Here is a 14,523-nt window from a genome sequence, read left to right on the forward strand (position 1 = left end):
TTTGGTTCAGGCTAGCTTCTCTCGACCTTTGGTCTGGTGGTCTCTTCACAACCTTTGGTTGACCAACTTGGCTTGATCTTTGTCTCAGTTCAACCCAACTATAACCTTGTCTAGAACTAACTCGATTTGACTTTCTATTCGGGTTTGACACTGTTCAAACTTCGGTCATGATAAACTTAAGTTAACCTTCAAACAAGATAACTTGACTCAACCTTTAATCCAAAATGAAAATATTATATTTAAGAATTAATCAAAAAATTTTAGTGAAATTAAGCTTATTTTGATCCGGATCCCAACTCTCTTTATAAAGAGGCTAAGCTTCGATTTTATTTTACTCACTCATTTAGTGCTCCTATAAACCAGAACTTATGTGGGTTAAGATTGAACATGAATCAAATTGACACATATCACACCTAATTGATAAAAGAAAAAAAAGGTAAGATTTGAAGTTAAAAGAAAAACCCGAAGCATGGTGGGAAGCGGAGGCACGAACCAAGAGTTTTCCTCTCTTTCATGGTGCAGAAACAGTTCAAATTACTCAAGTGATTCGAATAGAAATTTGAAAATTAAAAAGATTATTACCAGAAAACACTGAAAAAATAATTTACTTTCTGACTTTTTGTTCTTATGTTTAAAACTAAATTAGGCTGTACTGTATACTAAATTTATAATTAATTTTTATTTTATTCTTGATCAAAACTTAACTCCAGTCGGACTGTACTATATATGAAAAATGAGTCACTGAAGGACTTTCCCAGTTTAAGAAAATCGTTTCTGTTTTCTAAAATACATTTTCAAAATTTAGAAACGAAAGTTGTCATTTTCCAAGAATCTAGGGTTAGTGAAGGAAAAGATCAATACAACTAAAGGTGAAGCTGTAAAATAAAAGCATTGAATTTTGAAGTGAGAAAGAAAAGGGGAAAGGAGAAAAGATATTATAGAATATTTCTAACACAATTTTTTCTATATCTTTATAATTTCTATTAGAAGTTGTAAAATTATGAACAAGATTTACAAAATAAGTAGTAGTAAGATACGTAAGTTTCTGACTTTAACGTATTTCAATCAATTAAAAAAATATATTAGAAAAACTGTAAGGGTGTTATTCTAATATTTCTGAAGATATGATAAAAGAAAGGGAACAAAACACCACATGAATAAAAGGAACATTCATATAATAATATTCTCAGAAATTTTTTAAAGAGAAGAAGTATTTAAATTTAAGTAAAATTGAAAAGTAGTTGTATCAAGATTAATAATTTTTTTTATTACTTTACTGAAAACAAAAATATTTCAATATTTATTAACAGTTCACTCTTTTAACCTTTCAAATTTATTTGTTAATATCTTTAGTAAAAATAATAATTTAGGCATGTTATTTATAATGTTAAAACCCTTACATCCACTATAAATAAGGTCAATTTATAATATATAAATAAATATAAATTACATTTTAAAAACAATTTTGTAAAACTAAGTTTCACTTCTTACTATAATCAAAAGTATAACCTAAAAACATGAATACTAAATTTCATCTAAAAAGTTATAAGAGATTAAAATGTCATAATGAGATGGAATGATATGTTTATATCTTTAAGAACTGTAAATAATTTAAATTATCCATAATTGTGTAGTCTTAAATTGTTTAATGCTATCTTTTTATTTTCCTTTTCAATTTATACAATTGCTTTAAAATTATTGAAATGCTTTGCCAAGCATTATGTATGGTTAAAAGTTTTGTAACTAGTAGAAATCTAATTGAAAGAAAAAACTTATTTTAGTGTTTATTCTAAAAAAACAACCGATAAATTTGATGCTTATCTAGTCTAAGAGAATTAATTACTTTTACTTTTGTACAATTAAAAAAAATTCTTTTAAATTACTGAATAAATAAGGTACCTGTGTTTGCCAATGAGTAGGTAAAAATCAATTATACATCAGGATTTTAACACAAATGAGAAGTTTTAAATCAACATTAACAATTGTTAGGTTGTGGCCTAGAGAACCATTATTGGATCGAACAAATGTCAAAATAAAGAGGTTATGAAAGTAAAGATAAGTATATCAATTGGAAAATAATCTAATTAAACGGAATAAAAAAAAAAAAGCAAAGAAAATTTTAGCAGAAACTACTAAGAAAGACCTTGCTAAAAGTGGTTTTTAGTGAAAAATTAGTTTTTCACAAAGTTTTGATGCTAGTCAATTGATCCACAAAGCTGACCTCAACTAACAGGGAGAATTGGTCGTTGTATTTATAAGGCCTTCTGAATGCCATGGCAATGCAAACATATCAGTTGTCAGACAAAACATCCTAGTATCAGAAATCATTTGTTTTCTTAATCAACACTTGTCACTATTGGTGCGTCTCCAAAATGAAAATAAAGGAATATGTGTAAGCAAGGAGCCTATGAACCCAGAAGCAGATTGGTTTGGTTCATCCTTTCCAATATCAAAATCCCGCCAGAACTTGATGATATGGAGACTTTCTTCCTCTGTGGATCTTTGGATAACAATCTTAGAACCATATCCTTTCTTTCTCATTTGTTGGCATATCTCAGAAGGATTGTTTGCAGTGAGGGTCACCATGTATAGCCATCCCTTTTCTGACAAAAGGCGGTCTGCAACCGGCAAAATCTTATCAATAACACTTCGGCCGTTCTCCCCGCCGGCCCAAGATGAGGTAATGCCTTCAACACCAACTTCGTCTTCAGGGGTAGGCACATAAGGAGGGTTCACAACCATAACATCAACCAATCCTGCCAAACGCTCCTCTAGTCCAGCTGCAATATCTGTTATTACCAACTCAGCACCAACCCCATGTGCTTCCATAGTCTTTTGGGTCACCTCCACTGCATGAGGGTTGATATCGGTCGCAATATAGTTGACCCCATAACCTTCCTGCCCCAGAATAAGAGCAAGGGAAGTGATGACATATCCACTTCCACAGCCTATCTCCATGCACAATGATGGATGATGTTCCAGCAGGTTACTGCGATCAGCTAGAAGAGCATCAACCAGTGCAAAAGAATCATCACATGGCTCATAAACCTCCTGATGGGAACTTACAAGGCGAATTTGAGCAGTTCTTGGTAATTCTTTGTATGAAGCCTATCAATGAACAGATAACTATCAGTAAACCTGAAAGGTTCAATCCAATTCACAAGTAAAAAGGGTCTGGGGAAGTAGCAGCAACAAAAGATTTGGCCCAGCATACCATTTTACAGGTGTTCACTTTGGCATTGATACACCGATGACCTTTATTGAATCCAGCTCTGAGTGGCACTGCTCAATTTCAAGACAAAATTTACAATATCAATTTCTTCCTACTCCTCCTGAGCCAGAAACAGCAGAATAATTTAGTTGTTGATTTTAATATTAAAAAAAAAGTAGCAACAAGAAGCAGTAGAAAAAATAAACTAAAAAGTGAACAATGCAAGGAAGCAAACGTGAGTAGATACATGTGAATCTTGTATGGAAGCATTATATGTGAAACCAAGAGGCAGAAATAGAGAGCGTCAGTAACTAGATTTGGACAAATGTTTTAAACAAATATTCCTTTTTTATCTTGTTGATGCAGTATATTGATAAGATAAAATCATATGCTTTCAAATGCAAGCATGATCAGAATCCAATATACAAGAATCAAGAGTTTTGGAGACGGACTCATTGTTCTTTTCCAAAAAAAAATAACCGTAAATTTAGTTAATCTTTATGTGATATGCTGAAAGTTTTCATAATTCTATTCAATATAAGTAAGTATAAATCTCACTTTAAGAAAACTTTCAAAATATAAGTGGAAACCTCTATTTAAAAATTATTTGTAATTTTAAATTAGACTTAAAGTTCACTTCTTAATACATATCAACTAATCCAGTATTGAAGTAACATCAACAAAAATATTATGTCTTTTAAAAAGAATGGTGAATCCACATTCCTACATCAAGTGATCCTAGTTGTGAATATGCAGCAAAGCATTTAACCATTGTAATCCATATTGGATTGAGATAAGAAAATTTTCACTTAGTGAATGCAAACCTCAACTTCTAAGTCACTTAATTAAGCATAAAGTCCATTTCTTGATACATGTCAACTAAAGCAATACTGAAGTAACATCAACAAAAATACTGTCTTTTAAAAAGAATGGTGAATCCACAATCCTAAATCCTACATCAAGTGATCCTAGTTGTGAACATGCAGACAAGCATTTAACCATGGTAACTTTATCAAGTTTGATATTCTTAATTTGCATTTCATGGCATAGAGCCTATGCCTAATTACTATTCTTAGCTTGGACAACCACTAATGATTGCATTCCAAGGCACAACACCCTTCTCCGGAATTTTATACAAAAGCTCCAGGTCAACATCCAAAAAACCAAATCTTGCACATCCCAAAACCATTGTAATCCATTAAACAACGGTCTTATGTGCCATGTTATCAAATAGACTTCGTGCAGCCAAGTGGTCTCCACACTTGACATGCATCTCCATAAGTGAATTATTGAGTGGGATTGCCAATTCAAGGCCATGCACTTTAACATAAAGATGAAATTTTCAGCCGAGATTCAAATCCTGCAGTTGGGAACAAGAAGAAATTATCCCAATCATTGTAATCTCATTTGGTTTCACTTTATCTGCCACCATATTTCCCTGTAGAGATTTTTAGCCTTATTAGCCAGCCCTCTTCTAACAGATCTCGCAATCATATTCAATGCTACTAGAACACAACCATGATTGAACACATCATGCGTTGTCTTCAACTCTTCATACGAGAGCAGCACAGTTATTGATGCATGGTGCATAAATATATCAAATTGAAAACCAAACCTCCACACATGCCCAAGTACAGTATAGCCAACGATTTATAGATGGGAAAGAAAAAGCCTTGATCAAGAAAGGATAAGCATGATTGTGGTTTTACAATACCACATTGAAACATTCTCTTGTGCACCAAACCAAACTAGGTCCTTCTAAGTCCCGCTTTACACAAATCCCCTAATTGTCACATTCCAAGAAAATACATTTGATTTTCGGATCCAATACAGTACAATACTCAAGGGCCTGTAATTCAGATAAAGCACAGAACGTAACAAGGCGACAGATCGTCAATCAAGCCTTTCAAAGGTCTGGATTTGCTTCAACCCGAGAAAGGACTAACACCTTTCCAAGAGAGAAAGGAGAGGGTTGTTTTGAACGAAGCTGTGGGAGGTGTTCCAAGCCATAGGTTTCCCACAAGGAGACAAGGGATGAGTGCAAAAAGAGCAAATGAGGCTTAAAAGTGGGATTTTGAAAGGGTATATGAATCTGAGTTTGTTGACAAACAGGATAATCATGGCTTGACAATCTATGAAAGTAAGTTCCGGTGCTTGTTTTCTTAAAGGAACCAGGTACTAGTCTTTTTCCAGGCCAAAAAGTGGTGTTCTTGAGGGCTATCAGAATCTGAATTAGTAGACAAGCAGAATAAACATGGCTTCAAAATGATCTATGAAAGTAAGTTCGAGTGCTGGTTCACTCATATGAACATGGCACAATTCATTATGCAAAAGTAACATAAATAATCAACAATTGAAGGCTTTTAATCTTAAGTTATTGAAAGGCAATAATATTCTGTGTCGTTTCTCCTAAGTCCTATACATACATGCGTCTTATACATTCATAATTACGTACTTACATATATATATATATATATATATATAGAGAGAGAGAGAGAGAGAGAGATAGGGATGGATATAGAAATAACAAGTGCGAAGAAACAAAATGATACAAAAGGATTGAGATGAGTTAGGGTTTATAAAGAGAGAGAAGAAGAAGAAGGGGCTTACCGTTACCGTTAGTGAAGAAGATGAAGTGTGGTTTTGGTTTGGGAAGGTTTGGAGTTTTCGCGTAATGGCAAAAATGGATTGGGGATAGGGTGAAATTGTGTTGTCTGCTTTTGCAGGTTGGGTTTTGTTCTTTATAACAGCGAGCAAATAAAATATAACTTTTGTTTCTTTATGAACTAAAATAAACTTTTATAATCTTCAAAGTTAGTTTCGTGAATTGGATTAAAAAATTTGATTTTTGTAAATTGTAGTAAAAAACTCTAAAATTGCAAAATATATTGGTTAAAGTATTAACTATCATATGAAAATACAAATGTAAGTTAAACTTAAATTAAACCTAAGTTTAAATAAATTTTATATTTATAATAAATTTAATTAATTTTTTAATTTAATTTTTATTAATTTTTTCTTATATTTTTTAATTAAGATTATTTTGTTTATATTTTTTCATCAATTAGATTATATGATTATTCTCTAACTTTATCATATCTTACTTCCTTGAACTTGTTAAAACAAGTGAGAGTTTTAAATTAATATAAAAAATATTAAACAACAAAAATTAAATTCTATTTATATTAATTATAATATTATTTTATAATCCTTAGAAAACTCTCACATTTTATTAATAAAATATAGATATATAAAAATAAAATTGTAACATCTCAAAAAATATAGTATTTAACTATATAATAGTCATCACAATCTAATATGATAAAACATCCCAAAATATAGTATTTAAGTATATAATAGTCATCACAAATATAATATGATAGAACATTTGTTAACTATAATATAAAATGGAACTAACAGTTATCCAAAAACAACTATAAATTTTAAACTTTATATACAAATGATCTAAACAAAAAACTATTTACAAAGCTGACATAAAGAAAATCTAAACAACAATATCTCCTCCATCGACAGTCTGCTCCATAGACACCTCATCTCCCTCTACTCACACCCATAGGATGATCATAGCCAACCAAAGAAAATAGCCACATACAAACATAAGTACAAATAGAAGGGTAATCTAAATATAAAAAGATTCATACGTTGGTATAATATACAAAACACCAACAATCATACATATAGAACTACTAACTTCAAACATCTTAAATATGTTATGACTTAGACTTCACTATCCAGACTTAGAATGATTGTCGAGCTATGGCGGGTTGTGCACTTGTGGTGGCCTCTACTGCTTTGAAAAGCCATTGCCAACAAGTTCCACCCTACCACACTTACAAAGATAGTATGTTCCATGCCTTGGAGCATACTAGAAGCCCCCAAGACTAAGACCTCTTGCTACTCTTCACCACATGTGTCAATCCTCTCTACTTGAGAATGAAAGACGATTCGAGTTCAGGATAACCCTGCAGAATGAGCTTCCTGCATTTATTCTAAACATATTTGAACCTCACCAAGAGATTCCACTTTGAAACTTACTTATATAACTTTGAAACCATACTTTGAACTACCTTCTTTCACTTTGAATCTCAATACATGACTTTGTTACACTTATAAACTCATACATAATCATACATCATTCCCAGATGAATTAAAGCATCGCTCAAATAAATAAAGAACAAAGAAAGAAAGAGTAAACCAAAACCTGGACTAGTCGCTCAGCAACTACACTCGCTGGGCGACCATAGAGTTCTCTTGCTTAGTGACCCATTGTGCGAATACACAGACATTGTTCATAGACCCAAAACCTCTCGCTCAACGACCCAACTCATTGTGCGAATAAAACAACATTAATTGCAAACCCCAACGTCTTGCTCAATGACCTAAGTCGCTAGGCGAATACCAAGACAATGATCCAAACCCTCAACCTTCTCGCTTAACGACCCTAATAGTTAGGCGAGAATAGAAACAATGGTCCATAGCCTTCAACCACTCACCCAACGACCTCACTCGCTAGGCGAATCTAGAGACAGTGGTCTAGACCCCTCAACCACTTGCCCAATGAGTCCACTTGTTAAGCGAATCCAGAGACAGTGGTCCAGACCTTATAGCCACTCGCTTAACAACCCAAGTCGCTAGGAGAAAGCACAGACTGTGTGTCGGGCCTTACAACCACTAGTTGAGCGATTCCACTCACTCAGCGAGTCTGCATAATTCTATAGCACTAAATGACAAAATTATGCAACCTGCACCAAATTGACCAATTTGACATATTTTTTCCAACTTCTAATCCTACTAGATCGAGTTACATACTCAATTAAGCTTAAACAACAATGTCTAAACCATCTGAACCTCATTCTAAAGTGTTTATTAACCAAATTAAACTTCAAAATCTACCAAACCTCAACCTATGGACCCAAATTGTATTCTACCACGTTTGGCACAGTTTCAAGTAACTTAAGGACTCTAACAAGTCCTAAATGACTTACCAAGACTATCACACTTGACCATTTGAGCTCCTAACTTCCAAATAAAACTTTCTCTACTCCACTTCCTCAAAACTAGCTCTAAAAAAGGATAAATTCTATCTACTCATAACCAACCAATCTCATCAGAGATTTCCAACATTTTATACATTCAATAACAACCAAACCATCATACAACATACTTCACAATCACAGTTCATCACCACAAGTTCAAAACGTACAATTGATTACTCCACATCTACTTATAAGACATAATTTTATTCAACCAGTCCAAGATTCCTAAATTTTCTAACATACACAATTGATATCAAACAAAACAAAATTCTAGCTTTCCTTATCTCAATGAAATCTACACAGTTATAAAATTCCCAAACTGTTCCTCACACCGCAAGAAAACTCTAGAAAAACCTACAAATCACCAATTGGTGATGAGAAACAAACCTTAGAACCTAAATTGAGCTAATAATAAAGAAAAAGAAACTCTTCTCACATGCAAAAACATATTCTTTGCATGATCATAGATTAAGGGAAAACTAAGAAAAAGGGGAACGAACTTACTTACTCAACTCAACAAATTGATCGATTGGAAAGGTAGCCCCTTGTCGCAAAGATCACCTAGACACCTCCTGATCGTCGAACAAATGATTTAGGAGTAAGAAAATATTGTAATAGAAGTGACAGAAAACGAAGAGAAAAGAGTTTAGAGAGATAAACAATATTTTAGATTATGAAACGAGTTTAGAAAATCTTATTTATATTATAAGATTATTTTATAATAAAATACTCGATCTCTTTATTTTAATACACCTACCAACTCTAATACTCTATTTTCTAGGTTCTTACAAAAAGGACAATCAAATCATAAAAAATTTCAGTAAAAAATATAAAACTTTTGAATATTCAAATTATGAAATAGGAAGAAGATTAGGAAAAATCTCCCTTATATGTCTTTACATACACATAGGATAATGTATTTATAATAAGAATATGGGCTAAGTCCAAATACAAATGAATATGTAAAAATAACATAATAAGCATGAGACTATATTTCCCTAATTAACATAAACACACAACTAATATCTAACACAAATAAACACAAAATTTTTATTCGACTAAAAATATTAAAATTATCGTTGACTTAAATATGTACTTTTTTATGTTAGACATGAGAAAAAATGTTTAAGTTGAATGGAATTGATTTTAAAACAGTTAAATTTGAACTCCAACGCAATTTAATTAAAAAAATTAATAATTTGTATTGAATGAGATTGTGAGCTAGGTTTAATATTTATTATTCTTAAATATAAGATATTGGTAACTTGTTTATATTTATCAAGAAAATTAGTCAATTGATTTTTTAGTATCTTGTGAGCAATTTTCTATTTTCAAAATTATCATTAAGTAATTAACGAGTAAAGAGAAAATAATATGAATGAAAAATTTGCAAACTAAATTCTTTAATTGTCCAATGTATAAAAGATATTATTTCCACCATTATTTCATAAATGCCATAATTATGATTTTCTTTGTGAAATTTGTGTTATGCCAAAGAGTCATCGTGCTGTATTTCCTTTAAGCAATAAAAAAAAATTGATTTTCTTTTTTCATTAATTCACATAGTTGTTTGGAGCCCTACCCCCACAATCTACACATAATATGGTTTATCAGTTTTGTTGATGATTATATTAGGGGTAACCTGGGTGTTTTTACTTAAACATAAAAGTGATGTGTGTGATATGGTTCATTTCTTTCATCATATGATCGTTACACAATTTAACACATCTATTAAGGTCATTCAATCAGACAATGAAGGAGAATATTTTAAGATTGAATTAATAGAGTTCGTGAACTCTAAAAACATCTTTTATCAAACTACATGTCCTTATTCACCACAACAAAATGGAGTGTCTAAAAGGAAAACTAGACATATATTAGAGGTGACAAGATCACTTTTGATATATGCTAATGTCCCATCTCATTTATAGGGTGAGGCTGTGAGCTCTACAATTTATTTAATTAACCGAACCCCTCCTAGTGTGCTTAACTTTTGAAGGCCTTTAGATGTGTTGTCTGATTATTCTATCCTTCCTTCCATAGTTTATTTACCCCTTATGTTTTTGGATGTGTTATATATGTTCACTTACACCCACATCAATGTACAAAGCTTGAAGAAGGAGCTGTCAAATGTGTTTCCATTGGGTATAAATCAACTCAAAAAGGTTATCGTGCTTACCATCCATCAGTAAAGAAATTTTATATCTCTATGGATGTGACACTTAATGAGCGTAATTTTTTTTTATGTTGATTCTACACTTCAAGGAGGCAATGAAAGTGGAGTGCATAATCATGATCTTAGTATGTTTAATATCTCAGATATAAAATTATATTATGAAGATAAATTATCCTGTGATGATCATTCTATAGGAAGTGAGTTAATTCTAAATATGAACACTTCTTTTTTGGATAATACAATGTCTTCTGATCATAACTAATTGACTCAATCTTCTTCATAGGTTTGGCTTGACTCTTCAGAGATACTTTCTAATCCTAATAATACTAATGTAGACGAAACTAATATGAACTTGTTTCTCTTGATCATACCATTGGTAATACTAATTTAGATGAAAGAGATCATGAAATTGATTCTTTTCTACGTGAGACCACCAACACACCAAACACTGAGTCTACCATTGTTGAATATAATCTTCCACCTCGTTCTAACCATGGGTAACCTCTAGCTAAATATGAACCAAACCTCTAAGCGAAAGTTAAATATTCCATTAGTAAATATGTGTCATCTCACAGGTTATCCCAATCATATGCATCATTTGTATATCAATTATCTTCAATTTCTATTTCTAGTAATATATAGGAAGCTTTGGTAGATCCTAGATGGACCAAAGTAATGATTGATGAGATGACAACTTTAGAAAGAAACAACACTTGGGATCTTATATCCTTACCAAGAGGGAAGAAAATTGTGGATTACAAATAGATATTTACAATTAAGTATAAAGCTAATGAAACTATTGTGAGGTATAAAGCATGACTTGTGGCTAAAGGTTACACTTAGTCTTATGGTGTAAATTACTAAGAGACGTTTGTGAGTTGGTCATTTATAATCGCTTTTGTCCGTATTAAAGTATAATGGTCAAGAAATGTGAATCTTTAAAATATATCGTATGAAAGTGAATCAAGGTTTTTCATTAGTTTGTTCTACAATTCCAAGGGACCATTAGTTTAGCATAAAGATCTATGAAAAGAATCTTGAATGCTTTCATCATTGGAGCTTTAATTTATGATTAATTTGGTGTTCTCTTACGAAGACTTCGTTGATTTTATGTTTGATACGATCAGTGAAATAGTCTGTAACATGTTTTTTTTAGTAAACAACCAGTATTTTGAAATTATGACGATTTTTGTAATCCATAATTCTATGATTTCAAGGGACGGATTGTCATAAATCCTTTTATTTGATAATTGTATTTTATGCATATTATCCTTATACTTTCTATCGGCTAGCAGTTACTCTAGCTAGGATTTTGATACGAAATACGACAAAGCAAACACTAGAACAGTTTGAGACCCCACTGCTTGCAAATAATCTTCTCATTGAAGCATAGCCATGCATATTCTTTGTTTGCGATTTCGGAAGGGTGGTATTGATCAAAGAAAAGATGAGTGTTTCTGTTAGGACAGGGAACAGTGCTGGGTTGGCATTCGAGATCACCATAAATGGTATTGGGGCAACAAGGTTTCCATGTTTCCAATATCCCTGCAAATAAAAGTAAATATTAGTTATTCAAGTTGCTAATTTATTCAAAAAGTTGACTTTCAGATTGAATATAAAACTATATATTAGTGAATGATCCACGTTTAATAGATTAGAATAAACTTTATTGATATAGATTCTAACTCAGTATACTCTATTATGTTAAAAGATTTTCTCCAACAAACTTCTTCTGTTGATGATGAATGCATTTTTGGTTTCTTCTTACCATAATAACTTCCAATTTTCCGCATTTTCTTAAGGAACCCATAGAGATCTGCATGTATAAAGGTGAAGCCAGGAAGCTTTGATTGGAGCTCATGGAGTACTTCACGCAACTTCTTATTGTAAAAGGTGATCCCTTTGTTTATTTTCTCATCACATTTTCCTACTGGTCTTGTGTGGATAGCTTTTGATGGAAAGCAACCTGCTGGGGGAATGTTGTTCACGATAAATTTTCTTGCTCCTAGGCCATACATTGTCTGCAAGAAAACAAAGACATGAAATATAAAGATATAGTCGAAGATTGCATGCTTATTTAAATATGACTAAATCATAACATTTATTTCGATCTTATCTTATAAATGAATATTGTGAAATTGAGTTAGACATTAGGATCTCTCGAAATCTCCAAATCAAGTTCATTGAGGTTATTATCTGAGTTCTCTTATCCCATTTAAAATCTAATGCTATATTCAACATGTTCATTCTTGCCGGTAAAGTTCTTATGAAAAAATGCAATCAGAAATATTTTTAGTAACTTTGTTGTCAATTCTGTCACATGAAATATTTACCTTGAAGCGCAGGGTTATTTCAGTAAGAAGGAAAAAAGCAAAGCTCTTGTTGCCGCGGAAATCAGCCACAGTTTTTCCATTTGTTGCTCGCCCGGTAGGTTTGCCGTGCATGAATCTATACCATAAAGAAGAAAAGAGGGTCCACCACTAGGAAGATGGTTGTTGTTTCCACAATCAACAAGAGAGTCACCAAAAACATAGAAAGCAGGAATGTGTTTTGTGGGATATGCTACTGATGATGATAAAGGTAAGACCAAAGCTAACACAAACCAAAGGGTGAGATAGCATGTATTCATCTTGAGGCTGTATTTAGTAAAATTTATTTTAATTACTAGAAAATGTATTTATATTTTTTAAAGAAAATAAAAATATAAAAGATATTATAAAAAGGATTTAAAGTTAAGGGTATATATGTTTTGCCTTTAATATAAATTTTTGTTATTACAATAATAGTTTGTATACAGAGGTTGAATAGTTAAGTAGTGTAATAATCCTAGAAAACTTTAAATAATTACATTAATTAAATTAATTAATATCATGAATTAATATTAATGAACTTTTAATAAAGAAAAGTAACGTGGGAAAAAATTTATGTAACGCCATTAATTATGGTGTAATTGTTTTATAAATATGAAAAAGATATTCGTATTGAAATGAGCAATAATAGAAGTTTGTTTATAATATATAGTAATAAAAGTTAAATTCCTTGACTTACTCAGGTGATAGTTATGTAAGAAACGGAACTTGTTTATTGTTTCAAGGTGCGAATTCGATTGCTGCAATCTGAATCATAAATCGCATATCCGAAATTTTGCTATGATTTTGTCTTATGAGAGCGATTTATATGCAGGTAATTTTTTTTTTTACAAATAATTTTTTAAATTTAAATTTATTTATTTAATGAATAAATCTTTTCAATTATTCAAAAATATATATAATATTTATTTATGGAAATTAAAAATATTAAAATAAATTAAAATTTTTATGTTAATATAAAATTAATATAAGTATTTAATGTATTTCAAGTTATATCTAACGATTATGAAAATTTAATCTAAACTTTTTTAGTAGTACTTAAATTGGTCTAATTTATAATTTTGAGTAATAATAATAAGTAGTAGTAATTTTAACATTTTTCTAATAAAAAATAATAATATAAATTAACATTGTAATTAATGTGAATATAAATTGATTTCAACATAAGTATTAATATCAAATTAAAATGTAATAAATTAAATTATTGATAAGGAATTAATAATTTTATTAGTAGTGTATATTATAAATAATAATTTGGTATTAATTTACAAATATAGTGTATATTATTGAAAATATTGGAATATTGCGTTTAACATAGTTTATATTATTGAAAATGTTTGTAATTGAAAAATATTATTAACTTAAATTTACAATTTTTAATAAATTTGGTATTAATTACGAGTGTACTATTAATATATATATATATATATATATATATATATATATATATATATATATATATATATATATATGGGGTTTGCTAACTTGCGTACGTCTGTTTTTCAATTGGTACATTTTAGCAATGTGTACGGAGTTTCAGTAGACAAAAATACCTTTATATCATGAATTCTAAGTTTTAAGGTTAAGGGTATTTTAATAATTTTCATTCTCAAAATTAAAAAAATAAAAAAAGAAACCCCGAATCCCTTATTCACCTCTCTCATTCCTCTCTAATTTTCATTCTCAAAATTAAAAAAAAAAAAGAAACTT

The 14,523-nt window shown here is 30.8% G+C and overlaps 2 protein-coding genes and 1 pseudogene across 4 annotated transcripts; all 3 read right to left on the bottom strand.

Annotated features, from left to right (window-relative positions):
- Nucleotides 1–2,203: 2,203 nt before the first annotated feature.
- On the bottom strand, nt 2,204–5,948 carry LOC106779833 (hemK methyltransferase family member 2). 3 transcript variants are annotated; one of them, XM_014668047.2, is made up of 3 exons: nt 5,822–5,948; nt 3,215–3,282; nt 2,204–3,108 (listed from the first exon to the last, which is right to left on the bottom strand). In XM_014668047.2, exons 2-3 carry the CDS (start codon nt 3,215–3,217, stop codon nt 2,341–2,343), a joined length of 771 nt encoding a protein of 256 aa, XP_014523533.1. In that variant the 5' UTR covers nt 3,218–3,282; nt 5,822–5,948; the 3' UTR covers nt 2,204–2,340. The 3 variants fall into 3 exon arrangements, with proteins under 3 accessions (XP_014523533.1, XP_014523531.1, XP_022632457.1); XM_014668045.2 differs by having other exon boundaries at nt 3,215–3,332; XM_022776736.1 differs by having other exon boundaries at nt 3,215–3,332; nt 5,828–5,902.
- LOC106779832 lies at nt 3,339–5,815 on the bottom strand (annotated as a pseudogene).
- Nucleotides 5,949–11,783: 5,835 nt separating the features above from the next.
- On the bottom strand, nt 11,784–12,888 carry LOC106779840 (GDSL esterase/lipase At2g03980-like). Its single transcript, XM_014668052.1, has 3 exons — nt 12,778–12,888; nt 12,213–12,465; nt 11,784–11,989 (listed from the first exon to the last, which is right to left on the bottom strand). The coding sequence occupies exons 1-3, from the start codon at nt 12,886–12,888 to the stop codon at nt 11,784–11,786; spliced, it is 570 nt and encodes a 189-aa protein (XP_014523538.1).
- Between the last annotated feature and the right edge of the window lie 1,635 nt (nt 12,889–14,523).

Source organism: Vigna radiata, unplaced genomic scaffold (assembly GCF_000741045.1).
Source record: "Vigna radiata var. radiata cultivar VC1973A unplaced genomic scaffold, Vradiata_ver6 scaffold_169, whole genome shotgun sequence".
NCBI classification, from domain to species: domain Eukaryota; kingdom Viridiplantae; phylum Streptophyta; class Magnoliopsida; order Fabales; family Fabaceae; genus Vigna; species Vigna radiata.